At 42.0% G+C, this 27591-nt stretch overlaps 3 protein-coding genes across 4 annotated transcripts in view; 1 reads left to right on the top strand and 2 right to left on the bottom strand.

The window, feature by feature from the left end:
- Positions 1-79: 79 nt before the first annotated feature.
- capn1a (calpain 1, (mu/I) large subunit a) lies at positions 80-12371 on the bottom strand. Of its 2 annotated transcripts, XM_080849047.1 has the most exons (23): positions 12241-12371; positions 9272-9300; positions 8522-8768; positions 7672-7741; positions 6864-6982; positions 6457-6590; positions 6200-6368; positions 5995-6078; positions 5811-5896; positions 5560-5634; positions 5310-5470; positions 4318-4487; positions 3941-3952; positions 3443-3654; positions 2789-2828; positions 2611-2673; positions 2387-2444; positions 2179-2243; positions 1995-2063; positions 1797-1875; positions 1560-1673; positions 1377-1435; positions 80-1282 (listed from the first exon to the last, which is right to left on the bottom strand). In XM_080849047.1, the coding sequence occupies exons 3-23, from the start codon at positions 8765-8767 to the stop codon at positions 1256-1258; spliced, it is 2112 nt and encodes a 703-aa protein (XP_080705173.1). In that variant the 5' UTR covers position 8768; positions 9272-9300; positions 12241-12371; the 3' UTR covers positions 80-1255. The 2 variants fall into 2 exon arrangements, with proteins under 2 accessions (XP_080705173.1, XP_080705172.1); XM_080849046.1 differs by lacking the exon at positions 9272-9300 and having other exon boundaries at positions 12241-12355.
- Positions 12372-12566: 195 nt separating this feature from the next.
- Positions 12567-21030, bottom strand: LOC308373492 (calpain-2 catalytic subunit-like). Its single transcript, XM_080849049.1, has 21 exons — positions 20770-21030; positions 20167-20236; positions 18424-18542; positions 17242-17375; positions 16790-16958; positions 16600-16683; positions 16372-16457; positions 16172-16240; positions 15693-15853; positions 15211-15380; positions 15043-15054; positions 14715-14926; positions 14433-14469; positions 14245-14310; positions 14082-14139; positions 13933-13997; positions 13731-13799; positions 13462-13540; positions 13121-13237; positions 12861-12919; positions 12567-12732 (listed from the first exon to the last, which is right to left on the bottom strand). The coding sequence occupies exons 1-21, from the start codon at positions 21004-21006 to the stop codon at positions 12709-12711; spliced, it is 2097 nt and encodes a 698-aa protein (XP_080705175.1). The 5' UTR covers positions 21007-21030; the 3' UTR covers positions 12567-12708.
- Positions 21031-26264: 5234 nt separating this feature from the next.
- Positions 26265-27591, top strand: part of LOC308373391 (calpain-2 catalytic subunit-like) — a gene marked incomplete at both ends in the record, with an annotated part of 31151 nt that continues 29824 nt past the window's right edge. The window contains 3 exons of the mRNA XM_080848880.1: positions 26265-26501; positions 27096-27165; positions 27421-27539. Of these exons, the coding sequence (XP_080705006.1) occupies positions 26265-26501; positions 27096-27165; positions 27421-27539 (426 nt within the window). The remainder of the gene's footprint in view (positions 26502-27095; positions 27166-27420; positions 27540-27591) is intronic.

Here is a 27591-nt window from a genome sequence, read left to right as displayed (position 1 = left end):
CATAGTTGCAATCAAGCCAACAAACTTTCTTCAACAAATGTTCTAGCAAGCCACACCCAAGCAGGTGTCATTTTGTGCAAATGCTGCTCCGCCTTAATTGTTGGAAGGTCGGACATTCATATGCCATACTTTGTTGGAATATTTATTGGTTAAATTAAGACCGCTTTACTTTTATTAAAAATCGTTATGGCAAATGATAATTTTGATTTGATAATTTGGTGATTCCTTAAAATAATTTTTTTTGAAAAAAAACAACCGTTGCCTGTGATGAGTGGGTATAACACAGCATTGAGAATTGTTAGTAGATCCTTTAATGCATTCAGTTAAGTTGTGGTGTTGGTTGAATGCTGGACTATAACACTAAGCACATCAAGCCATTAATGTCAGTCTCAATCTTGTACCTCATAACATTAGACTTATTTAACCGCAGTTGATCATAATTGATCCCATGGTAAGTATGCACTTACAGTAGTGCTCTTATTTGTAGAGGCACCATCCCCTCAAGTATGTAAAACGGAATCCATAGTTGTTAGATTAATAGTACCTGAAGGATAGACAACTATTGCCATCTGTTATTCAATGGCTGAATTGCTATGACAAAGGCTTGATTTGCACATCTGATATTATCCCTAAATAATAGCAATAACAATCTCTGTGATATTACTTCAAGTGAATGATAACTTTTGACAGTTCTTGCTATGTACGTTTTGTTAATACACAGTGACTTGTAAAAAATAGTGTCAGATTATATAAAAACAACAGCTCCTAACCTGGCATATATTACATTTCATTCGTAAAATACTTACTATGCAACTTGCTAAAGAAACTTCATACTCATTTACATACTTCTCGGTAACAACAACACAAAAAAATGTACAGTGCATAGCATAAAACAACACAGTGCACTCTATTCAACATGCAGTCAAACTTTGACACTGCAATACGTGTGATGATTCTTCCCTTTCTCTTGTAGGAGTTTCTTTTCTAAGATACATTTTGTTAAGGTTGCATAAGCATAAGCAGAACTGTACTGTATACATACATCCTATCAACCAACTTTTTACCTGGTCAACTACCAGAGATTTTAGCACATCTGGTTATTCATGGTCTGAGACAGGTTTGGCAGCTGTGTGCAGAGGGGAGGATTAGACAATGCAGGGTTTGGGGTTTTGCAGTTACATGAATCAGGCACTTTGCAGGCAAGGCTGGCTTTTTTGTTTTGCTTGTTCCTCGTCTCATGAAGAACTGGTCCAGCTCAACCACACATGGTCATGTACAGCCACTATTCCAACAAAATGGAGGAGGGAAATTTTGTGTGAGATGTCACGATTTTGCACAGTTCTATTTAAAAGTAAATCATTCAGGAAGTAAATTACCTCAGTTAAATTCATTTCTGCAACCCCAGTTTCATCTCTGTCCAAATCCCGAAAGGAACCTACAGAACAAACATAAAATGACGACAGAAATGTATAATAAACTGCCAATTCTTAATACAAGGTGTCATGTGATGCAGTCCGGGCTCAGTCACGGCCAAATCAATGAACTATAAAGAGACATACGGAACATGGTCTCCAGCTTGATCAGGCAGCAAATGAAGTTATCAAAGTCGATGACCTCGTTTTCAGCATATCGGGCCACCAGGACCTGGTTCAGCTTATTGTTGAGCTTGAAGCCTGAGGCAAAACGGAAAGCATTTAGCACGCTTAACAGGCCCTTCAGAAAGTGATTATTAATTATAATGTCAGTATCTTTAAGTGTGTGCATATGTGTTGTCTTGAAAAGGCAGGTAAACAAACCTGCTGATTCAACAGCAAGGCGCATCTCATATGAGCTCATGGCCCCTGATTTGTCAAGGTCAAACTGTCGGTAGATTTCCTAAGGAAAGACATCCATAGCGTCATACATTTCATTAATGTCACTGCGTTCATATGTTATTTGATATGGGTAAAGTTATGGAAAGAACACATGTACATTAACATGAATGTCATTCTTACCAGCCACTTTCTGATTTTATTCCACAGAATCTGAAACTCCACCAACCCTAAGCGAGCACTGCCATCTTTCTGCACAAAAGTCAAGGTCAAAGCTCACTAAACGGGCAACAACTTTTCAGGCGAGCCCTAGAGAGAGAGACATTGATTGGTAGGGGCTGGCATCTTAAGTAACCCCAAAGGATACATCCATAAGGTTGACCATGGTCCTACATGACTCCATACTGAAGCCATCAGTCTGAAGGTCCTTATCTGAAAAGACAAAAAAGGTAATCTAACGGAGCAAGATATTTTGGAATGTTTAAGAAATCGCCATGGATATTCTTATGTTTTCGTAAAGTCAGAACTTTTATAACATTATCTCAGAATATGGGCAACCTAGACAACATACTCACGTTTTGACATCACTCTGTTGAGAATGGTCCGGAGCTCACGAACAGAGATCTCCATGTCCTGAAACCATGAAGATGATTATGATTATTATTACGTATAAAGAGGGGGAAATCACATTTACTACATAATGACGGAATCAACGAAATAAGGATTATATGTGATAAATAACTGAATGTGTAATGGAAGGCATTTCATTCAAGAGATGTTTACAATGAAGCACACTTACCTCCCCTGCCAGCTGTGCAAACATGGACTTGAAGCCATCACCAATGTCATCCTCTGTGATTTCCTAAATACAAAGAAATGAAACGGGCCATCGTCGAAAGCTGAAAGACTGGCATGCGTGCCAATATAATTGGGGACTCCTTAATCTTAATTCATAGAACAAGAATGAGAATGTGTACCTCATCCACCAGATCTGCAGAGATCTCGTCATCCAGCTCCCTGTCAATAGAACAGCAATACTGTAAGTAACTACAGCATATCCTGCCTAAGCAGCTGCTCTGACCAGCAAAACATTTTGGTCACTCTAATCTTCCAAATGGTCACCGTAACCTTACATTGGTAACAAAGGAAAGACCTGCACCCTGGCATTGGCATAAGCAAACTCAGCTGTAAGCGACTGTTACCAATTTACTGTATACTATGGGAATGAGGGTAGGCCAGTAAGAACTCATAGGACATGTGTCAGAGGAATCAATTATCATACAGAAAAACAAAAGATCGCCAGACCTGATTGCGTTAGAAGCCTAGTTTATCTACATAAAGAGCCTAGGAGGTGTCTAGTATATATGGCCAGCAAAACAATTTATTGAGATTCCTGTGGGTTAAACACAGCTGAATCAGGAGTATGTTCCTTGGCTTCGTTAATGCTCTTTTCTGGAATAATCTAATAATAGACTAATAATAAAGACATTTCTCTTTTTTCTTGCAATACAATAAGCATGTGTTCTGTGTCATTTCACATGATTTAAGACTCAACACACACATAGTAACTAAACAGAAACATTCTATAATGTTGGTGCCCTGAACAGGTACACATATAGAGGTCCACTCACTCTGTGTCCGACTGCTTCTCGGTGAAGACCCGCAGCACGAAGTCGGCTTCCTTGCCGGACTCAAAGGTGGAGGGGACGATGAGGTACTCCCCGGGGGGCAACCGCAGACGGGTGCTCACCTCCCTCAGGTTGATGAAGGTCTCGGAGCGTGCACACGAGGAGTGAGCCAGGAAGAAGTTCTTCTTCAGGTGCACATTCTGGCAGCCAGCAAACTGAACACATAGGGGAAAAAGAGGTGAATAAAGTGTGGGGTGACCCTGGGGTCCATATGTACACCAGTCAGCCCTGAGTCACTGAGTGTGATGAGAAGGTCACCCTTGTTATGTAAATGTGCCGCCGTGTGCAGACAGAACTATCACTCATTCTGTCTCTGAGGTGACAGAATTTTCATCCACCCACAAGTTCGTACTTTCCAAGAAAATGAGAGACTAACCCATATTTTCTCCATACGAGTAGAATGCATGAAACTGTACACTAACAGATGGTGTGAATCCATACCTCCTCTGGAATCTGTACAAAGAGAGCAAAAAACAAAACAATGTGACAATTATATATGAAAAACAAAGCAATGTAACAATTAGATATGATAAAAGACACTAATATTACTTCTTATGATTCAGTCATCGTTTTTCATCCTTGTCTATGCATTCAGCTCCAAACTCATTTTGCTTTGTGTGATCAGGGAGCTTTTTTGGCCATTATATAAAGATAATTGTATTTTCTCTAATTCTGCATCCTGTCTGTATGTAGTTTTGGGGGGGGGGGGGGGGTAGACAGATAAGGATAAGAACCATTAAAACTGAACCTGTGACATTTGCCCCCCCCAGTCATAAAGTAGAACACAGTAGGCGGACAGACCGTGACACTGGTCTCACCTCATAGATGGCGAAGCCAATGGTGTGCATGTCCTGGCCCTGTTTGCGGTATCGCCTGCGGTCCTTCTGCATCAGAGCCACCAGGAAGCTGCAGGCCACTTCCTCGTCCTCGGGGTCATCGTCCTCCTCCAGCAGAGTAATCTTATACTGGGGATTTATCCAGAATGTGTCTGAGGAATAAACACAAATACATGTAAAGGTGCAGGCACAGGACCAGCAGACTACACTAAAATGTGCACAGCTGGAAAGAGTTCATAATCATTTGTTCATTAGCAGCATTGGGCAAGGATGTAGAGCTTTGAAGCAGCATTATAGTGTTTTGATCTAAAAGTAGTGAGCTAACAATCTAAAAAGTATACAGAAACCTTCAGCTGGCACTAATAAAATCTTGCTTATTATTGTCTTTGCAATTTTGTTTGCTGTAAAGGCTATTCTTACATTTTCGCAAGGGTGTTCAGACCCAAACAAGAAAACAGCATAAGCCTGGATGATTCCTGGGAACGACAGGTGTCTTAATCTGTCCTTCAAATGACCGTATACTATCAAAATTAGTCTGAAGATGATACCAAAAGAAGTTAGACAAAAAAAACATCAGTGAACATCACAAAAGTGGCAAATTGTTACATAGTGTTTCATTAATAAGGGTTCCTAAACTTGACCTTTTTCCTTTGATGACAGGCACCAACATTCAGCTCAACACAAGTCAAAGCAGTTGGCAGAGTTCGAATTCAGCTTTGCGGTAAAAACATGTGCTGTTTGTTGTTTAATCTGAAGGATTACTGAACGGACTGGTTGTTCACTTTTTCACATTTGAGCCTTATGGCTCATGCTGAATAGGACAAAAACCCTTAGGGTCAATAAAGTTTTAAATTCATTCATTCATTCATTCATTCATTCATTCATTTATTTATTCATTCATTCATTCATTCAGTAACATGGAGCTGGATGTATATGTCCTCTGGTCTGTAATGGGGGAGAGGACGTTCACTCACTGGGGTTGTTCCTGCAGCCGCCTGCAGTGCTGCCCCTCCTCCAAGTGCCGTGAAACTTGATGGTGTTCCAGTGGCTCATGTCGTCTCCACTCAGCGCATCCGGCGTGAGGTTACAGATCTCCAGACGCGAGAACTGCCTCAGGAACTCGTTAAAGGACATCCTGGGAATACACAGGACAGGATAAAATCAGTGTTTATAACACTGCGCTAAATACATCAAATAAATCTAATATGACAGATTGTTTTTTACCAAAACTCCCCATCCTCCATTTGTAGATGGAGATCCTCTCTCTCAGATGGGTCAATTTCATCCCATTCAGGTGAGCTGCGCAGAACCACAAAATGTCAAACATGAAATCTTGGTTGATATAACAGTGCTGGGTAAAGCACCTGTAGGCTTAATTGTGAAACAACACCACTATATCTTGCCAATTGATGCATTGAACTACCTATTTATTGCTTTTGATATCACTGAAGACCAAATGGTTTAGCCTCACTCACTTGTCACTCCACGCTCCTGTCCATTCCACCTGACCCCAGGGGTTCCTAACGCGGATGAGTTTCACCATCTCACCTCTGAAGTCCACCTATAACAGAAAAGCAGCAGGTTTCATCATCATCATCATCATCATCACGGATGAAAACATACACAAACAAACTGATATTAATACGGCAGGTAGGCTACCTGTTTAAGACCAGTCAATGAATAAGCATGGCCCTTCACCAACTTCTTAAATGTCACCGCTTCCATATCGAAGTTACTGGTGATCTGGAGAACACATTATACAGACAGAATTATGGTACATTAATTAATTAATTAGCTAAAGATTAATACATAAACACAAATAGAAACACACTAAATAAAAGAGTGTTGGAGGTACAGCACTCACATCGATAGAGCACCCCAGCAGGGAGCCTCTCTCAAGGGCTTTGCTGATAATGCGATATAGGTCCCGCGGTGGTTGCTTGAGCTCATACATCTCTGACACGCCCCCGGTGAAATCCTCAAACCCTTCAGTGGTGCTGCCTCCAGACAAGGCCTCGTAGGAGCCACACAGCCTGCCATGACGACAAAGGAAACCATTATCATCACAACAGCACGAGTTGAGCTGCAGATAAAGAGGTTGGTTTGATGAGGAGGTCGTACTTGGAGTATGCCTTCTCCAGCAGGGCGCTCCAGAACTCGTTGCCCTCGGCTGAGTGGACGAACATGAGCTCGCCATCTTTCACCGGGAGCCGGTCGTCAATCACCACGTCCACCCACTCCCCAAACTGCCAGAACTGACGGATTAAAGTGAAAGACCAACCAGACATCAGACTGAGAAACACAGAAAACACAAAAGTGATACCACAATGCTCATCTGATTGCTTCTTGGAAGGAATACACTTGACGAGTGCAATTCTTAATTTTCACAGACCTGAGCAACGTTCTCACATTTCAAGTCAAAGACGATCTAGAATTACTCAAATCAAGCTGCCAAGTGTAGTCTCTTCTATAACTGAGAGCTCCTTCTCTGTCAGCACAGTGCTGCTTTGAGATGTAGGCCTTGGTACCTGAAAGTGGAAAATTCCAGCATAATCCTCCTGGAAGCCCTGGCCATGCGGGACCACCCTGTGAAGAAGCCTCTCATTGAGAGTAAGGGAAGCAATGGCAGCCAAGAGCCAACAGTCACCTTAGAAAAAAAGTGAGAGATAATTGCAACATACCGTACCCATACTCTTCAGGCTTGCATATGAAATGCCTGGCTTGTGCTCCCAGTGAGCAGGGAGTACCAGTGATGACCAGGAGAGGGAGTATGAGAAGGTGACTTTTGGCTAACTGAGCTGACTGCGGCCTACACTGAGGCCTGTGTGTTAGAGAAGGACTGAGCCTAGTCTGTTTACCATCCTGAGGAATCTCCCACTAAGAGGAAATTTCCACACACAGGTAACTCTTCAAAGAGACTGCGAGGCCAATTTTGGCTAACAAGCCGTATATGGGCTTCCACATTACAAATACAACTGATATTCTGTCAGTGAGCAGCAAACCTTTGAAGTCGATCTAACATGCAGGCATTCATGTGATAAAATGTGCACTATTGCCCTACCTATTTTAAAGTACAAAGTAACTGATCATTGGGAGATCACTTGGGTGAGTCATCAGTCCCGTCACACCCTGGGTAGCTATTTAAACATCGCCCTTTACTCTGACTCACTATGGGATATCCTGGTATGGATCAGATTCTCCCTTTCAAGCACAGGGTGTTACAACCAGCAATAACATACTCCATGGGAATAGATAGAAAACATATGTGGAAAAGTTGAAATGAAGCTGTATATATATTATGAACTCTCTGTGATCGTCTATAAACTCGATTCTCACCAAGAGCTCCTTGGCAGATGTCCGTCCTGGTGGCCCCACCCAGAATGAACTGAGGATCATCTGTCAGTTCCTACGTGAAGAACAAAAGCTTGAATATTTTTATATCAGACAAAGCAAGACTCTTGTCAACTTTTAATGAATATTTCTCAAATAACATAGATAAATCTAAATGATTCAGCCATCAGTGGCATTGAGCTGAAGTATTTTCAACCGGCTTTATTGCAACATAGGTGTTTGTTTGTAGTTGAAAGCAGAGGAAGGGGGAGAAGGTGGCAGCTGAGCTGCATAGTGCTAACAGCTGTAGCGGAGCACAGAGAAGGCACACTCCGGTGTGCCCCAGTCACGCTCAGTCACACTGGGAGGGCCCATTATGACTAACCCACCAGGCATGTGTCTGGCAAGCCAATGACTGGATGTGTCCACAAACACATTACACAGTTCCTGGATACAGTACAGTGAGGAAATACATAACAACTGGTCTAACACTAGGCCCTGACATTAAGGATCATTGAAGAGCCACCAAAAGGGGTATATACAGCAGTTTATGATTTCTGCTCAAGAAAGTACAAGGATCAATGTAGGACCAGCCGGGCATTAATATTCAATAATGTCTTGTTTATAGAGCTGATTTGAGATAAAAATATAAAATTGATGGGTGTTATTTACTGATAGTGTTAAGCGGTGTAGTTCGGATGGAAATGACCTAAGAACAAAACTTGGTGTCTATAGGCAATGCTAATACAATGCCTTGACTTTACTTCAGTTTGTTGGTTACCAAAACAACAAACAATTTCTTCTCCTTTTCTTTTCCTCCCTATACCCTGTCTCTCTGTCTCTCTCTCGCCCTCACCGTTGGCCTCAACCACTCCACATCACGTGTCTTGGAGGAGTAAGGCGCCAGCTCTTTGAAGCCAAGAGAGGGGGGCTCGGCGGGGAAGCAGGGGTCTTCGAAGAGGCAGCCCGCCTCCAGGCACTCCTGCCTCAAGGCCTCGTAGTCCTGGTTGAGGAAGTGAACGGCCTGCTCGTTGGAACCCATCCCCTCTGCCTTCAGCCTGTCTGCGGAGATGCTTGCCGAGATCCCTCTGTAAGAAAACATACTGGGGCAGACAGAAATACCACAGAGCTGTTAGGGCCTGCAGTCCACCGATGGGGGCTTTAAATAGACTAGAGGGGGCACAGCAACAGCACACAGGCTAGGCTGGGGCTGGGCTATCAGCTAAAGGGGGGCTGTATGCATTAATTTGGTTACTCAGCGGCGTGGCATTCACCCCCACCCACACACAAGTTTGAATTCTCCCACAGCTAGTAAAGGAAGCAGGTGCTAAGGAAGGTAATTCCTGCACAGTTGATGTTTGACACACGCAGAGGCCTATTTAGTCCACTTTCAGGACACACATATCTCAATACATGAAATAATATAATAAAAATAACAATAACATCACAAACCAGTATCTACAATCTATAAGTGGAATAAAAAAACTAAAAGTTTGAGGCATATAGACTTCAAAATAAAAGTGTATAGGTGAAAGTTTAATAAAGGAACAAGAAGGAGTTAGTAGACCAAAAGTAGACCGACTCAAGAGGGATGAAGATATGGTACCTGAATATTTCTGGGGATGCTGTGAGGAGCTTGAGAAAGGAAAGGGTTGACATCAGTCAGTCACATGCCACATGTTCATTTATTTATGTAATTTAAATGAAATATGAATGACATCACAGCTGGCAAGCAAAACTAGAGTAAAGACAGGGAAACTACAGGAAAAACACCTGATTCTGCCCAGGTCAGCCAGATAGGGAGTTGTGTTGAAACGCTAGAAGCAGCTGGAGGAGCCTCAAATATTGACAAAATGTGAGATTTCTCTCTCTCTCTCTCTCTCTCTCTCTCTCTCTCTCTCGCCAGGCAAAATATCTGCAAATGATTCTTCAAACTGCTAAGATGAAGATACAAGACAAGGGCATGATGGGTGCTGAGGGGAAATCCAGCTGACCAGAGGCATTATTTCCACCCTCCAAGACAGTTCTTGAGGAATGCCAATGATGCAATTTCCCCCAACACACTGACCATCTAGAAAGCTTCAAAGCTCATTTCAGATTAACAGTGACTGCACTGAGATGCTCTTCAACTGAGAGAGTGATTCACTGGCCTGGTACCAGCATTAATTGGAAAAGGACACAGTCATTTCCATTCAATGTTTTAGTAGCACTGTATCTCAAGATGACTTCATGAAATGGAGGCCCTACTTCATTGGACACACTGTCCACTTTTATGTATGTATAATCGGTTGACAAACTACAAATACAAATAGATTCAGGAATAGAACTGGAGTTGGGTGTCGCATTATGGTTGACGTTACAGGTTTATCTGATAATTACTTGGCGGTTTGTTGAATAGTGACTTCATTAAGTGACTTCTGATAGTCACATATCTATGATCTGCAGTGCAAATGAAGTGTTGCTGGAAGGGTTGTTAATACAAGTGAATGGAACACAACATATGATCACTTAATCTGTGTTACCTTCTTAAGGCTAAACAAGTTATTTGATTTAATTAATAAAATAAAAAAAGAAACATTCTGCTTGCATAAGCATTCAATCCCTATGCATTAATTATTGGTAGAGAACCCCTTTTCTACAAAAACAGGCTTTTAAAGTGAAACAGCAGCAGCTTTGCACATAGTTTGTCAGTGTTTTTACCCTGTTCTTCTAATATATGTCATCTGGTTGATGGGATTGCGGTCCTGGACTGTAGTGCCACAGATTCTCAGTAGGATTCTGATCTTTCACATAGTTCTTCTAGAATGTTCACTTAACTGTTTTTTAGCCGGTCCAGTGTTTCCTTAGCCTTGTGCCTTGGGTAATTGTCCTACTGGTAGGTAATCCCTCTCCCAAGTCCGTTTAACAACAGACTGCAACAGGTTTTCTTGTGATATTGTGCAGAATTGATTTCCATTTCTCATATTTGGGTTTTGAATTCATTTTAAAAATAAATACATTTTAGAAGCCAAATAACATTTGGAAATAAACTAGAGCATAAATGTTCTCTTTCACAATACTGGGTGGGAGAATAATGCAACTATCTTTTGTAATTGTGAAACTGCTGATGTCTTTCAAGGGGGTTGAGGCCATTGTATTTCAGTGTTACAGCTCCTGTAGCTCATTAAGCTATTTGATCACTGCATATGAACACACCCACACACACACACACACACACACACACACACACAAACTTGCTGACAGATGTACACAAACGTGGTAGACTGCAGGATCATTTGTGTGCAAAAGCTGCTTTTGTCATGTCAGACTTCTCTTAGGGTTCTTGCCCAAAAATGCTCGGTGATACCCATAGCAACACCCCTGTGGGTGCTTAAGCTTTGAGACACTAAACAGATGGTTCAGTGTGCAGGTTAGAATCACAGCCTGACATTATGTACTCCTATGTTGCCCGCCCTTCACATTCAAAACAATCACAGAATAAACTATCATGGCTGCACTGCTGAAATTGGTGCTGCTAGAATGGAAAAGGTCAGTCTCATTCACTTGCGGGCTCTATGTTTGTGTGTGTGTGTGTGTGTGTCTGTACTGTATGTGTGTGAGTGGGTGTGTCTGTGTGTCTGTACTGTATGTGTGTGCATGTGTGTAAGTGTGTGTGTCTGTACTGTATGTGTGTGAGTGGTTGTGTGTGTGTGTGTGTGTGTGTGTGTGTGTGTGTGTGTGTGTGTGTGTGTGTGTGTGTGTGTGTGTGTGTGTGTGTGTGTGTGTGTGTGCATGTGTGTGAGTCAGTGTGTCTATGTGTGTGTGTGAGTGGGGGAATTGCTGATATAGTCAGTCTGTAGGCCATGTTGTCACAGGCATATAAGCTTTGACAATTCACCCAGGCACTGAAACATCTCATTAACTTAACATGACAGGACCAGGGCCTCCTGACACAGAGCGTCCTGCCTTGGCAACACCAATGCAACCACTTTCACCAGTGTTTGAAAGACAGTGGCTTACAAAGTGAGCACTAATGGAAAGCTTTAAGTTCAGCAAGTGTGACTGTCATGTAGCACTTAAATACGCCTGTAAGAGATTATGAATTATTTATTATATAATCAACCTCAGTTCTAGTGGTTGTTTAAGTGGTGACCGGTTTTTGTCGCAAAGCGCACATTTGATTTATGATACTTTGATGTTGACCATTTTATGAGGTGTAGCTTTTGGACTTCGGGTGTCACATAGCTGTTCTAGTTGGACACAGGTGCACATTCTAACCGAACTCCTGTGTAAAATGAAGTCTGACGCGTCATACACCGACACTTGACTCACCCAAACAGCATTAAGCCAAATCGTATCTGCCGACTAAATTTGGTTCAAATAAAAGAACGCATTAAAGCAATTTGATCTTTTTTTTTTTTCAGGAATGGTCATCCACAGACGGCAGAATGGACAGCAGGGACTGGTTGAAGAGCAGGCCAGTCACACTCAGCTAACACTGGTCCGCCTGATTTCACCCAAAGTATGCCATTCATGCAGCGGCATAACTGCAATGTATCAAACGTAATATGTTAGAGGACCAATCGTGAAACTTACCGCTTTGAAAGGTCCCCGTATAAACCTTTCAGTTAGCTTCGTTGGGTGGGGTTGGCGTTGTTCAGTAGCGGTTAAATCTCAGGTTGGATTTAAGTGTGGACAGGATTCTGCACACTTGGAAAGAACTGCAGTCTGAAGCCCAACCCAGCGGGGGGAGGGGCGAAGGGATAACACCGTACAGTGAAACCTAACCTAACCTCCGACTTCTGTAAGCAGTGACTTGTGCCATAATGTTTTAACATGGTAATTGTTTTGAAAGTTGAAGCAAAACACCGAGATGTTTATGTTTACAAATACTGGCTTTAATGTTGGAAAGGGCCAGTCAGACCAAAACACCAGAAAGAATACACACATCTGATTAAATAAAATAAAAACAAGTTTAGGCACTGAATTAGTTGTAGTTCTAATTCCGGAATGAAATACTGAATTTAAAAATGAAGGGTTGTTGTCATATGACTTTGGAGTCCTCTACACCATGGCAAAGGACATCCACTGCAAAAGAAAAACAACAACACCTAGATATGAACTCTGAAAACAGACTGAATGCAAATATGGGCATGAAGGCTGGTAATGTAATGAATGAATGTACACAGGTGGGCATACGAAAAAAGGATTTTTACCTGGAAGAAGTCCAGCTCAATAGAGCCACTTTCTTCTGTGTCAATCTTCTTGAACGCTTCTAAAGAAATAAAACAATACCTCCATGAGTAAGATATAAGAGGGAAAAGGGTGCAGTATCACCATCTTAAATTATATATTCATCTAGATACTTTTTAATGCTATTCTCATATACTTTACCAATACTCACTGGAAAAATGCCTAATATTTGGACTGTATTCAACAGCAGACAACACTTGTTAGGAAAGTAGAGCAATCTTACTGAACATCATCTCCAAGCGCATCACGCAGGACACAAAGTTGTCAAAGTCAATGGTCATGTCTGATTCTCCATAACGTGCTGCCAGAATCTGGTGAATACAGTTGTTCAAGGTGAAACCTGTTCAGACGGGAAAGGCTTTCAATCAGTTGGAGATAGACACACTGCACAAAAACATCCTTAACACCATGGTGGACAGCACCATAGTGGGCAACCATATATTTTCCGTCCTCATATGTGACCTACATCTAAGGTTTGTGTTGGTTACTTAGAGGAGAAGGTGGCTGGTGGAAGGTGTATCTGCTTATTACGTAATGAAGGTGAATTTCCACTTGGGAAAATACCTGCTTCTTTCAAGGCCATGCGCATCTCTGGTGTACTCATGCATCCCGAGCCATCCAAGTCATTCTTTTTATAGATGGTCTGCAGGATGGAGACAGAATTATTCTGGGGTCTCAGTAAAACATGAACAGGCATGCTGTGTTGTGCTGTCTCATCACTGCATTGCAAACAGCTGCATGTGTGTGTGTTTTTCCATCAGCTGATAGAATAATGTTGTGCAACAGTTTACAGGCGTGGTTTTAAACGAGCCGTGAGTCTGTACAAGCCTCACCAGATAATTCTGGACCTTCTTCCAAAGTGTGGCAAATTCTCCAATGCCTAGTTTGCCATTGCCACTGTCCTGCACAAGAGTAAAGGAACCCATCTTTTACACATCATTGTCATCTTGGTCTTAGATATTGAAGTGGAGGTTTAACTTTTTACAATTTGGCTCAAGAAAAGAAACACATGACAAAACTGATCATAAAGGATACGTCCATGAGATTGACCATAGTTCTGCATGTGTCTAGACTGAAGCCATCTGTCTTGATATCTGTTCCTGTTGACAAATCATGAAATTACATTATCCGCATGCTACTCCTTAATCTAATAGGTCGTAACATATAAAAAGTGTCTCACTTACTTTTGGCAACTATCTTGTTGAAAATCGTCTTCAGCTCTGTTGCAGAAATTTCTCCGTCCTGGGAGAGAATTAAGCTTAAATGTGATGTTCAATCATTTAATGATGCCAGACTGGTAGATTTGATTTAATTACAAGTTTTGCACCCTAAGGCAGATATGCTTACATCTCCTGAAAGCTTTGCAAACAATCCCCTGAATCCAGCATCCACCTCATCTTCAGATACAATGTCCTGGAGGGCAAAAAACAAATTCTTAATTTAGTTTTGAATAAACCATAAACAATAAAAGTACAGCCCAACGAAATACGGACAGGACAGCGTAAAGTAGCTGCAGATGACATAACATGGCTTACATAGTCCAGCTCGGCGTCTACCGGATCATCGCATGGTCTGAAGAAGACAAAGAGTAGAGTAAATACAAGCAGTTTTATGCTTGTTTTCCTTTGATTCCTCTGCCTCTGAGTGGTATACATCTAAGTGTATTTTAGTGGTATGTCATGGTAACAGGATGATGGTGCAGGCTAAAATATTTTACTTCTTTAACTTACATGAATAATGCAGGATGACAGAGAGGGAGAGAGAGAGAGAGGGAGAGAGAGAGGGAGACAGAGAGAGAGAATGTATAGGATCCTCACTGCATCTCTGACTGTTTCTCTGAGAACACGCGCACACAGAAGTCCCCGTTCTGATGTGCCTCGAAGGTGGAGGGCACGATGAGGTACTCTCCCGGAGGCAGCTTGAAGCGTGTGCTGACCTCCCTCAGGTTGACGAAGGTCTCAGAGCGGGCCGTCTGGGCATGGGTCAGGAAGAAGTTCTTATCCAAGTGGACCTCAGTCTGCCCATGGAACTGTAGAGGGCCAAGGATGGTTGGGATAGGTTTCAAGTGGTGGAACCACAACTACTCTGTTCACCCGTCTGTGAACGCTATGAAGTCTTTAAGAAGTCATGAAGCAGAATTCTCACCTGTGAGGGCACCTGTAAGAACAAAAAGACACACATTAGGATTGCCAGCACTGGGATGCATGACACTCCCACATAGCAGCTACATTTGGAGAATGTCTGGCCTTGCCAGCAGGGGGTTTTAACACAATAAGCTGACTGTCACATACTCCCATACCCACTGTGCCTCACCTCATAGATGGCGTAGCCAATAGTGTGCATGTCCTCGCCGACCTTCCTCAGTTTGCGGCGGTTCTTTTGGATGAGGCCGATCACGATACTGCAGCCCACCTCATCGTCACCGGGATCATCGTCCTCTTCATTCAGGGTGATTTTGAACTGAGGGTTCATCCAGAAGGTGTCTGCAGGAGAAAGAGAGAACATCACACACAACGCTAACAGAGGTACTGACACTACATCAGCAGTAAAAGCCTTAATCATCAACCTTCATATAGTACCTCTCTTATTCTTATTCTTTTTCTTATTATTTTTTGTAGTTTTCCATTTCCATTTGTGCTTTTTTGGACATCTCAGGAATATGGTCATGATTTCAGCAAAGACACAGTATCTGAGTGTTGTGCATGTTTGCCCATGGTAATATTAACACAGGCATCACAAAGCATCTGTTGTGAGTGAGGTCAGCTATATGAATGGTTTTGAGATCCCTCTCTTACAGGGGTTGTTCCTGCAGCCCCCAGCGGTGGAGCCTTTCCTCCAGTTTCCGTCGAACTTGCACACACTCCAGTGTTTCAGGTCATCAGAGGTCAGAGTGTCAGGGGTCAAGGTGCAGATCTCCAGGCGGGAGTAGTGCTTCATGAAATCACTGTATGCCATCCTAATCAACCACATACATAACACTTTAAATAGATTTTATGACTATACTTGTTTTTCTTCAAAAGGGTTACATTGTACACTGTGATATTGGTGATGATAATAATAATGATAACTTATCATAATTTTGCTTGTGTGTGATCTGTGGTACAATTCAAAGTCATTCAAAATAAGAGTGTTTTCCTCTGCAGTGGTGATCCTCAAATTAAATCTTGTCTATCTAGTCTCCCTCTTAACACAGAATATTAATCAACAAAAACAGGCTGATAGAATACAGAATTAATGTAATACAGTGTTTAATGAAATATTATTGTGACCTTACCAGAACTCCCCGTCATCTGCCTTCACGCTCTCACGCTCTGAGTCATCGACATGGCTCCACTCAGAAGAACTAAGGGAGAGGGTAATGCGAGGGAAGAGGGATGTATTTTAACTTCAAGCCATTTAGTTAAATAGGCCTGACACACAAAATAAAGATGTGTTTTATCACACAGCTTGACCCAGCCTGATAGTGAGTCTCACCTGTCGCTCCAAGCTCCTGTCCACTCCACCGTTCCCCATGGGTTACGCACCCTCACCAGTCTCTGCCTACGCCCTCGATATCCCACCTGATTCACAATTAGCAAGGCAAGACAAAGAGAGTGCAATTCACAGTAAGGAAAAAAAATACTCTACAAGAGTATACCAGGTAATGACAATGACAGGAAGTGTTATTCTGCGTGATTCTGAATGTAAAAACATAAGACAAACCTCTACAGCTCCAGTCAGTGAGTAAGCGTGTCCCTTCACCAGCTTCTGATAGGTAACGGCTTCTGAGTCTGAGGCACTGGTAATCTGAAGAAAAAGTCAATAACCTTACCAAAATAGAACTGACTCTGCCTTAAGTCTCTTGCATGTTCGTAATATCGATGAAAATGAACAAGTATTAATGGGATCGTACGTCTATGGAGCAGCCCAGCAGAGCCCCTGAGTCCAGGGCCTTCCGGATGATCTGGAACAGGTTGGATGGAGCGGTCCTCAGCTCGTACTGCTCTGCTATCCCCCCAGTGAAGTCCTCAAAGCCCTCCGTGGTGGAGCCTCCTGACAAGGCCTCATAGCACCCATTCACTCTGAGAGAGGAACGATTCACACCAGACTCAGGGCCTGTGCTTGTGCCATCAGCTTCAAATGCACAACTTCCATTTGTCAAATGATTTATTCCTCTCTTTGAGGTAGGACATGCACCAAAAATGTCACAGAACACATGCGATAAAGATATTAATCATTAGACTTGTAATAAAAACATTAGTCATTCCCATCTGAAGCTTGTCCAAACACTGGGGTCATTCTGTGCTTTAGAGATCCTTCAAGGGGTCTCATGTGATCAGATGTGTCTCATGATGAGGAACTCACTTAGCATAGGCCTTCTCTAGCAGAGCGCTCCAGAACTCAGAGCCATTCGCTGAGTGAACAAACAGCAGCTCTCCGTCTCTGGAGGGCAGCCGGTCGTCAATCACCACATCCACCCACTCCCCAAACTGCCAGAACTGCGGAATTGAAAGGAATTCTAATTAGTAAACACTAAAGAGAACATTCCAGAATACCAGCACCAAAATTATAACTCTGGAACGGAATAAACAAATCCATCTTAGCTAGGATCACCCACATGAGACTTGGGCCGCACTGCCCACAATACAAGGCCCAATAAAGGAATGTGCTGGTGGTATGTCTAGCTTACATCTGAGTGTAATTACATCTACGTTACAGTGTCGATGTTTCAGTGTCAGTAAAGCATTACTGAGAAACCTCAAATCAGTGTTTTTGCCGATCGTAAACATTTAATTCAAGCTGGTTGCACAACAGGAAATAAGGAGAGCACACATTTTGTGCAGTACTGTTCAGCCACTGGGGGAAAATCAAACTCAGTGTCATAAAAACATCCCATTGGCTCTTCCTCTGAGGGCAGCAGTGCTCCCCTCCTCTGAGTCAGACTGGCTTTCTATCCAGGCTAAAACTTTCCTCTAGCCACACCCAAAAACTAAACTAAACATGCAGGGACACTTTCAGTGGTGCAGCCCTCCCAAGAATGATAACTGGTGTGTTTGTGTGTGTGTGTGTGTGTGTGTGTGTGTGTGTGTGTGTGTGTGTGTGTGTGTGTGTGTGTGTGTGTGTGTGTGTATGTGTGTGTGTGTGTGTGTGTGTGTGTTTCCCTCCCCTCAGATACATGCACACAGCCTGAAAAAGTTAGACATGTGATAACAAAAGAATATCAAAGGAGAAGTGGTGAATCTAACTGGCAAGCACTGAATGAAAGAGCAGACGAAAGAGAGAAGTCATCTGCCTCTTGCTCTCTGCATCTTGATTTACTTTGTGACTATACTTACTATAATTGTATTGTAATTACTATAATAATGTTTATTCAGAAGGGTTACATTGTACACTGTGATATTGGTCATAATAATAATAATAATGATAACTGATCATAATTTGCTTGTCTGAATGACACACTTACATTGTGACTTCATAATAAACAGCAATGTAAACATGCAACCAATGCACACTCAGAAATAGTTTGCAAATCTGGTATTAACGTACCTGGAAGTGAAAAATGCCGGCGTAGTCATCTCCAAAGCCTTGGTCAGATGGAACAACCCTTGCCAAGACATCCTGATTCAGGGTCAAGGAAGCAATGGCTGCCAAGAGCCAACAGTCACCTGTGGGAGAGACAAAGGTAGCAAATATAAAGTGTGTCTAGGGAACGTCATTTCAAACCCTAGCTATATCTACTTATGTAAATTCCTTTTTACACACTGACCAATTTTCACTTGCTTATGCCTTGTGATAAAAAAGTCTAAATTTAAACTGCTTCTGGTCGTTAAACCCTAGTGCACTTTATCTGGCCAGAGTCTCAACAAAGCTCTCTTTCACTGGGAGAGAGTCTCCTTCATTCAGAGATTCTTCCTTGCGTGTTAACTCATCTTTGCCAATTATAAGACCTAGGCCATGACTGTCTCCTTTTCAAAGTAATGTTTATGTAATATTTATTAGTGGACATACACATGTCATGCCTGCCATTCTTCATTCATTGCATAAATACACTTACTCTAATATCTATAAGCTTCCCTCTAAACCACACAGGGCTGATTCTTCTACAGTGGCACACAAAGCCTGTCGAAAAAAATCTCAACACCTTGCTCGCTACAGGCGGAACATTTTGTATAAACAGACTCATTATGTGAGCCTAGCAGATCTTTTCAAAACCCACACGGTCTGGCATGTTGGTCTCATTTTGGCTTCCTGCTGCAGGGCCTCCTAGCCAATCACACACTAGGCCCTCTGACTCATTGTTTTTATTCTGCCAGACTCAGTAACCAGGCCGTTTGCAGATGTTTGACCCAGTTCAGTTCTGACTCTACAGTCGTAACTGAAGGCTAAAATGGCAATAGACATTTGGACATTCAAGCTATTCCTTGAAATGATGTTCCTAGAAAGTATGTCCAAACCAAAGGAGTCAGTGAGAAACAATGTTGTTTACCCTGAAAACGGAGCATTCTCTTGTTTAACACCCACACATGGGCTTGGCCCTTGATCCTCAACATTCTCATCACTCTTCTTTGGCTAGTGAGTGGCTTCCATATACATCATAAGTATACATGCACCAAAAAAGCCACCATCCAAAACATGTAGGCATAGAAAATTGTGTTTCATCATTGCGAAATCCAGTCCGACTGCATGAAAGCCAACACAGCTGGTTACACAATATAGGACAGAGGCTGCCTATCTACAACTTTCCATGGTCTCTTCTGGATGGCACACATGCAGATGTATTTCAAAATGGACTGAACAAACAATTCAGATAGATGGGTGGAACAGCAGCGTGTCTGTCATGATAACACGCCTTAAGAATACAAAGGCTCCTGCATTTTGTAAATAATTACAGCAATGTGGTTTCCACTGCCCGTGCAATCGCACTCACCAGGAAACACTGATATTTATATTTAAATGCATTCATTTTTACACACATAAAGCATAATGTAAATTCAGTTGATGCTCCAGTTATTTTCTGGCAACAGGTGGACCATGTTTGGATTCTGTTTAGGTTTGTTGTTAACTGACGTAGGAAAAATGTGACAGCAGTTGATATGAAGTGCAAAGACATTCCTGTTAAACTAGAAATCAATTTTTACATTCTGAATGCGATTTTAATGTAATAATAGTAAGTCGAGGCTAACTTCGCATTGGGTGAACTGCTATTGTTTTCTCTTGGACAGTGCATCATCCAGTACACACTGATAGCAAATCATGTGTTTTGTAAAGTACTACTGTATGTGCTCTTACCTAAGGCCCCCTGGCAAATGTCTGTTCGTGTGGCTCCTCCAACAATGAACTCAGGATTGGATGTCAGTTCCTGAAAACAGACCATGTGGAAGATTTGTCAGTTCCAATATTCAATGTTCAATAATCAGCCCAATAATCCTTAAACCTTTGGAAATAAATATACACTCGAAATTATGTTCAAATTGTTCAGTGCAACACTTGGCATGAGTTTTTCAGCTTGTTGGAAAGTTTGACAATAACCACTATAGACGATTGTTCCATCTAAATAGCTGACGAATGAGTCATTTTCCTCACTGTTTTTATGTGCAAATAAAATTAAATAAATATTTCTGGACACCGACAGTCAGGAAGTTATCATAGGATTCAGCTTAAAATTATTACTTAAGCGTACAAGTCGACCACGCCCATTGAAACCCTGTGCAATGCATTATAGAGCATACGCATCAGTGGAGAGCGACAAGACCCGTCTTGCACTCTTAAGCTATACATGCCCCCCATTGTTTTAGCAACAACGAAACCCTAAACAACAATACATTGGGTATACAAAGGCTGCCTTTAGAAATTTGATTCGAAGAAGAGTTCAATTCTGTCTCTAAGTCATACCCCAGGTCTTTTCCATTGCACGCCTCTGGTTTTGGATGACCGTGGTCCCAGCTCGTTAAATCCGAGGACTTCTGGTGCGGCAGGGAAGGTGGTGTCACAGAATAACTGTCCACGGCTCAGGCACTGACTCCGCAGCGACTCGAAGTCTTGGTTCAGGTACTTCACTGCATTTGCATTAGTGCCAAACCCTGCTGCCAGAGCTCTCTTCTTGGCCAGTGTGGTTGCCACTCCGGACATGATGCTGCTGGCCTGTCGTTTTCCAACCTCTGTTCACCTCGTAGGTTAGAGTGAGGAAGAAAACGAACTTTCTGTTGGGATTGAAAGTTTTGCATTCCTACTCCGCCTCTGGGTTTCGCCCACTTTAGGCGTGGTTTGGCATCAGGTTTTCTGTAGCCTCAGCTTCTTGTGTTTATACTAGACTAGAGCGAATGTGGATCCATATAGCATTAGGGTAAAACACGAAAATACTGCAAATGTATATTTTTTGTATTCATCACAAAGTGCTAAACCCACAGCTTGAATCTGATAGCCCTTAATGAATTTGGGCTGCATATGTGCGAACGGAGTGCAGTGTCCCAGACAGTATCCACTGGGGATACGTTCCGAAACCTTCCACGGATAGTCAGGCTTGGGGAACACCACATCCCAGATAGCATATCGGTCCATGGGTAGATTAAGGTGCCATCATATTTAGTATAACTGGGCGTGGGTATTCAGAAAACAACATATAACCTTAAAAAATCCTGGAATTTCTCAATCATATCTGATTGACATAGTCTATTTAAAATATCAGCCGGTAAAAAGACCCCTGCCGTGGAATGCACCCCAGTCAAATCGTAATAGGTTACACTGTACAAACAAACGAATGTTTTGTTGGTTTACCCCGGGCTAGAGTCAGTCTAATTAGTAAAATAGTAGTTATCAAAACGAATGACCATCACCTAATTACATGCCGACACCGAATTTGTGTCAAAACTACCAGCTGCACTTGCTACAGCTCTCACTCCTGGCACTGAAGCTGGTGTAAGAACATCCCCACTTCATATCGACCACATGTGTGCTTCGCTCAACCCTTGGCACTGCTGCACCACTGAAAAAGAGCATAAGAAAACAGAAAATACTCTTCCCATGGTACACTGACAAGACTCATGCACTTCACAGTCTCCTCCGTTACCCTATAGCCCTTTAGCCACTGCAACACCCCCACAACCAGGTGCACTCCGGGAACCCTTCACACTAAACTAATGAGACACTCCTTAAACAATCTTTCAAAATAGCAGTGACTAACCTCTAACCCTGATCCTGATAACCTGGCTAACTATAGGCCTATAGCCAACCCCCCTTTCTTGTCACAAATACTTGAAAAAAAAGTAATAGCAAAGCAACTTACTTCCTTTCTACATAAAAACAGTATCCAAGAAGACCTAGAATCTAGCTTTAGAACTCATCTCAGCACTGAGACTACCTTATTCAAAGACCTACTAATCACATCTGATTATGTGTGCATTTCAATACAGGTTCTTTTAGATCTTAGAGCTGCTTTCGACACTAAAGATCATCATAATTTGCCACAGAGACTTGAACATCATGTTGCTATCAAAGGCTTTGCCCTATCCTGGTTGTATGTCTTACCTTTCCGACTGTCCAGTTTGTCACTCACACCAGAGTAAGTTATGGATTTCCTCAAGGCTCTGTGCTTGGACCACTTGCTCTTTTCCTTGTACATGCTACCTTTGGCATTAACTTCTATTGCCATGCTGATGACACCCAACTTTACCCATCCTCGAAACCTGACGGAATTCTACAACTACCCAAGATAGAAGCTTGCCTGAAAGATGTAAAAGCATGTAAACAACACCCTGCTTCCTTATCCAGATAAAACTGAGGTTATACTTGTATTACCTAAACAATTGAGAATTACACTATCTAGCAATCTATCAACATTCGATGGCATCTCATTAACATCCAACATTAGCAGCAAAAATCTTGGTGTCATTATTCAAGACCAACCAAGACCTCCTACTCTACTCACTCATAAAACAGATCTTATGGACGTCATTTTTAATTGCCAAAATCTGAAAAGACCAATCCCACCAAAATGCAGAAAAATGAATCCATGCTTTTATGACGTTGTCACAAGTGAGACTAGTAATGCTCTTCTGTCCGGATGTAGCAACACCTCAATATATAGCCTCCAGCTTATACAGAACGCTACCGCTCACACACTTACTAGAACTACAAAATATATCTCACCTTTACTTGCCTCTCTGCACTGGCTCTCTGTCAAAAGTAGAATTGATTTCAAAGTACTCCTTCTAACATACAAAGCCCTAAACGACTTGGTTCCAAATTACCTCAAGGAATTACTTGTTCCCTACTGCCCACAAAGACCACTTCATTACCAGAGTGAAGGTCTCCTTGTACTTCCAAGAATATCAAAAAGCACAACAGGAGACAGAGTCTTCTATTATCAAGCCCCCCTCCTGTGGAATGTTAAAATGTGCATGCACCATGTCACCCAACCATAACTAAACATAATTCATCAAAACTAAACATAAACAAAATTCCCATACACCTTGCCGGGCAGCCTCTCCTTACTCTCCCTCTATATCACATTGATACTGACAAGTAGCCTATTATGTACATTTACAACATGTTTGCTAGAATGCTTATTCTGATTAGAATATGAATTCATCTGCCATGTTTCTGATTGCCCCCCCCCCCCCCCCCCTCTTCCACTTCTGCCATGAGCACCCACTCCCCCCCCCCTTTCTATCTCTACCTCTCAACCCATCTGGCTCCAAGCAGACCCCCCCAACCTTATGAGCTCAGGTTCTGCTCAAGGTTTTTTCAGGGAGTATTTGCCACTGTTGCCATTGTGCTTGCTCCGGGGGGGGGGGGGGGGGGGGACTATTTTATTGGTTTGGCGCTATATATAAATAAAATTGAATAGAATGCATAAAAACGACATCTAAAGTCACAGGTAGGCTCCATGTTGGTTACTTTAAAAGGTTAAGGAGGACTGCAAACCGAATCTAAATCTAAAAACCACAAAAAAATCCTCGCAACTTTATGAGAGGGGTGCATTTCTGGCAGGGGTGCAGAAAGTGGCATGACACCATCAGCTCTGCCCCCAGTATTGAACACCACTTAAGCATCAGATAACTGATGCAGATTAGAAAGATGGCGAACAAGGAAAACTACACCAGGGCATTACACATAAAGGAATAAAATGTTTTACATTGAACAGAAAATATACGCTGATATACACAAGAAGCGAGCACAAACACATTCTGAGTTCGAACATTAACAACAGAATTACACATAACATAGAACAGGCAGAATTCTGGGAAAAATATACCAGCAGGGAGCACTCGCCTTTTGCACGTTTCAATATATAACTTTAGTGTAGGCTACATTCATACTTATGATACAGTTTAATTAAGAAATTACACCCAACAATACATCAACAACAATAAATAAAAATAGAATAAAAACTATTATGACATATAATGTTTGACATATAAAAGTTTGGTGAATGTGCTCTGGGATTCTGGCGTTTTTCCTTCATCCCCCACTGACGATGGAGTCATGAAAAATATCTTTTACACAAAATGTTTACCTTTTCCTTTCCTTCCTTCCTTTCTTTAGGTTCTTGCCCCTCCCTTTGATAACAACCTGAAGGAAACGAGGATGGAGGATACAAGGACAGACATTAGCAGTAGTAGTATGACTTCCCCAGCAGGTGACACCACTTTTCCATAGTGTACAACGCACGCACACATCTCTCTCCCACTCAAAACATTTTAACAAACGTTTCTTCATCATTTTTCTATATGTCCTACTTTAAAATACACACACACAGACAGTCAAGCTGAGTTACTATATCCATAATTTGACATAATTCTATTGTCAAAGCAGGGGTTTGCGGTTGGCTCTTAAAGTTGCGCAACTTTCTTATTCAAGCAGTGGAGAGTAAAACAAAATATACTTTAACATGTTTTCCCAATAAGCATTGGCATCGTGAATGCTTATACGGTAGTGTATTTCTGAAGGCTTAATAAGTTATTTGTCTACTAAAAATGTAAATGTATTACTTAAAAACTAAAATATTCTGCTTGCATGAATATTCAACCCCTATACATTAATTTTGTGTACAGAACCCCTTTGCTGCAATAACAGACGTAAATAACAAGTGAGACTTTACCAACTTTGCACATTGTTCTGCTGTGTTTATCCCATCCTTTTTGGTAGAATGTTGAACATCTGTTGATGGGATGGTGGTCCTGGACTGTAGTGCCACAGATTGTCATTTGGATCAGGGCTTTGATTTAGCCATTCTACAGTGTGCACTTTACTGTTTTTGAGCCACTCCAATGTTGTTTAAGCCTTGTGCCTTGGGTAACTGTCCTTCTAGTGGGTAATCCCTCTCCCAAACCTTAGTTTTACAACAGACTGCAACAGGTTGTCTTGTGATATTGTGTGGATTTGATTTCCATTCATCCTTGCTTCAATTATTAAAGGTTCCACAGTTCCTGCAGTTGAGAAATATCCTGACAGCATGAGGTTACCACTGCTATATTTTACAACTGGGATGATCTTTTTTGAGGCATTGGCAGATTTATGCCCTAGGGCGCTTTAAAGATTGGTCAAGAAGTTCTTTTTTGGTTGCATATGACCAATTGTTTTTTTCATATGTCAGGAAACCGCCAAACATGCTTTAATGTTTTTTTGCCACCCTCCAATAGTTATGGATAACTCTTCAGATTGTTGTCAAGTCAAAACAAATGCCCAGTTACCCAATTATAATCCCTGATCCCTTCCTATTGTGAAATAAAACTCCTTGTGAAATACATTGTGAGGAAAGTCTTACCACAAAGGGAGTTCAAAGGTGGGGATGTTTATTTGCAAACACAGTGGCTCTATGCTTTGCATTCTGACTTTGGCACTCCTTCATCATTTTGTTATAGTATAATTATGGCCATTAACTGAAAACGTCTTACCAAAACATTTTCTGTCTTGAACTAAATTGTAATCAATAGTAGGCTACTTGTGAGGTTACTTTTATTTTCTGAATTTGGATAGCTGTTTGCTCTTTGGTTGTCCTTAAAACCCACCTCTCTAAGATGCAAACACTAAATGGCAAAGTGTAATTTGAGAGGTGATTACCTCTTCCCATAACAAACAACATCTCCTGATCTCAGACAAAGCACACCTGACCCTTTTAGCTGAAGTGACGTGGCAGAGAGCCATACAGTCCCCTTTCCTTTGGTGTGCAGGTGTTAGGCGGGGCTGGTCTTACCCACTGATGTTTTTGGCTGTCAGCCTGTCTCTCCATGGTCTTCCTCACCTGTCTCTGCGGAGCTCCTCCTCCCCATCTATCAGCTATATAAGGATGTGACAAGCCGGCCATCTCGCACAGCAGATGACACCAAACACCCCTACCAAAACATTCCTAATTTACCTTCAGTTGTGGTAACGTAAGTCAAATCAAGATGACATCCATGGCAGGAAAACTAGCCCATCTCAGGGAGAGAGATCAGGGAGTTGGCACCAATCAGCACGCGGTGAAGTTCTGCCAGCAAGACTTCCAGGCCCTAAAGCACCTGTGTCTGGAGGCAGGACGGCTCTTTGAGGATGACTGCTTCCCTGCTGAGAGCAGGTCGCTTGGATACAACGAGTTGGGGCCATATTCCCCCAAGACCCATGGCGTTGTTTGGAAAAGACCAACAGTGAGGATCCTGATGCATTTCTCAAGATATGTGTTGTGTTTAGATGTATGATTTATAATGCTAATGTGTTATCAGTTTCTATTGAACATGTTAATGTACATTGGCACTGAAATCACATTATGAGGGAGAACATTGTTAGAATTGGGAATTCTGTAACTCGTACTACTAGAGTCTAGTAGAGGCTTCACTCTAACCCAGACCTGGGGAGCTGATATGGTAAATACAGAGAACAGGATAGTCTGTTTACACCTGAACACATGCAGGGCTTCCATCTGGGATGACTCAGCAGGGTGTGGACTGGATAATTGTCACTGTCAACACAATTTACGCTCGGGTCAAGTATAGCATCTGTGAAAAAAATGAACATTGTGCACATTCAAATTTACATTGCACACATTAAAAATGATGTCAAACATATCATAACAATAAGTTAAAGGTGGCACAAAGAAAAGCCTTGATATTGGTGAATTTGACATCCCACATCATTAAAATGTTCTTCAAACCCATTATCTTCTCATTTACATTGCATCTTTACAGTTGCCAATAGATAAAGTAACCAACGTGTTTACTTATCTCTGGGTTACATTTGAATAGGAGCTGTGCTCCAACCCAACATTTATTGATGGTGGTGCAACAAGAACAGACATCTGCCAAGGGGTCCTGGGTAAGAATAGCTTTTTCTGTTTAAACTCCTTTGAGAGAATTCAGTTATCTCATCCTTGGGACAGTTTTTATGCTAGTGGGTATTTGCATGACTAGGGTGGAGTCCTTTAGACTGATGCAGATCTGATGTGTTCAGGGTTGACCAATACAGTGGGTGATACAAACTCAGCTGTGATAACTGAACCTGTATGTATGTAGGTATGTTCTATGTATGTATGTGTGTATGTCATTGCTCTGCTTGTTCCCACTGTCACAGGTGACTGCTGGCTCCTGGCTGCTATTGCCTCTTTGACCCTTGAGCAGCAGGTCCTGGCCCGTGTGGTCCCTGCTGGACAGAGTTTTGATGAGGGCTATGCTGGGATCTTTCATTTCCAGGTCAATGCAATACATACATTTACATATATTTCCACAGCTACGCTGAGATATG

This window comes from Sprattus sprattus (genome assembly GCF_963457725.1).
Source record: "Sprattus sprattus genome assembly, chromosome: 12".
Taxonomy (NCBI): Eukaryota; Metazoa; Chordata; class Actinopteri; order Clupeiformes; family Clupeidae; genus Sprattus; species Sprattus sprattus.
This window is presented reverse-complemented; position numbering and strand designations above follow the sequence as displayed.

Excerpts from the sequence above, each read along its gene's own strand:
- capn1a (XM_080849047.1), bottom strand. The coding sequence starts at position 8,767 with ATGTTTTCTTACAGAGGGATCTCGGCAAGCATCTCCGCAGACAGGCTG. Across the intron at positions 5,471-5,559 it reads ATGGAGGATGGGGAGTTTTG|GATGTCCTTTAACGAGTTCC; the intron begins GTAAAAAACAAT and ends GTGTATTCCCAG. Across the intron at positions 2,674-2,788 it reads CTGCAGATCTGGTGGATGAG|GAAATCACAGAGGATGACAT; the intron begins GTACACATTCTC and ends CTTTGTATTTAG.
- LOC308373492 (XM_080849049.1), bottom strand. The coding sequence starts at position 21,006 with ATGTCCGGAGTGGCAACCACACTGGCCAAGAAGAGAGCTCTGGCAGCA. Across the intron at positions 17,376-18,423 it reads CCGGCATTTTTCACTTCCAG|TTCTGGCAGTTTGGGGAGTG; the intron begins GTACGTTAATAC and ends TCAATTCCGCAG. Across the intron at positions 14,140-14,244 it reads TTGCAAAGCTTTCAGGAGAT|GACGGAGAAATTTCTGCAAC; the intron begins GTAAGCATATCT and ends ATTCTCTCCCAG.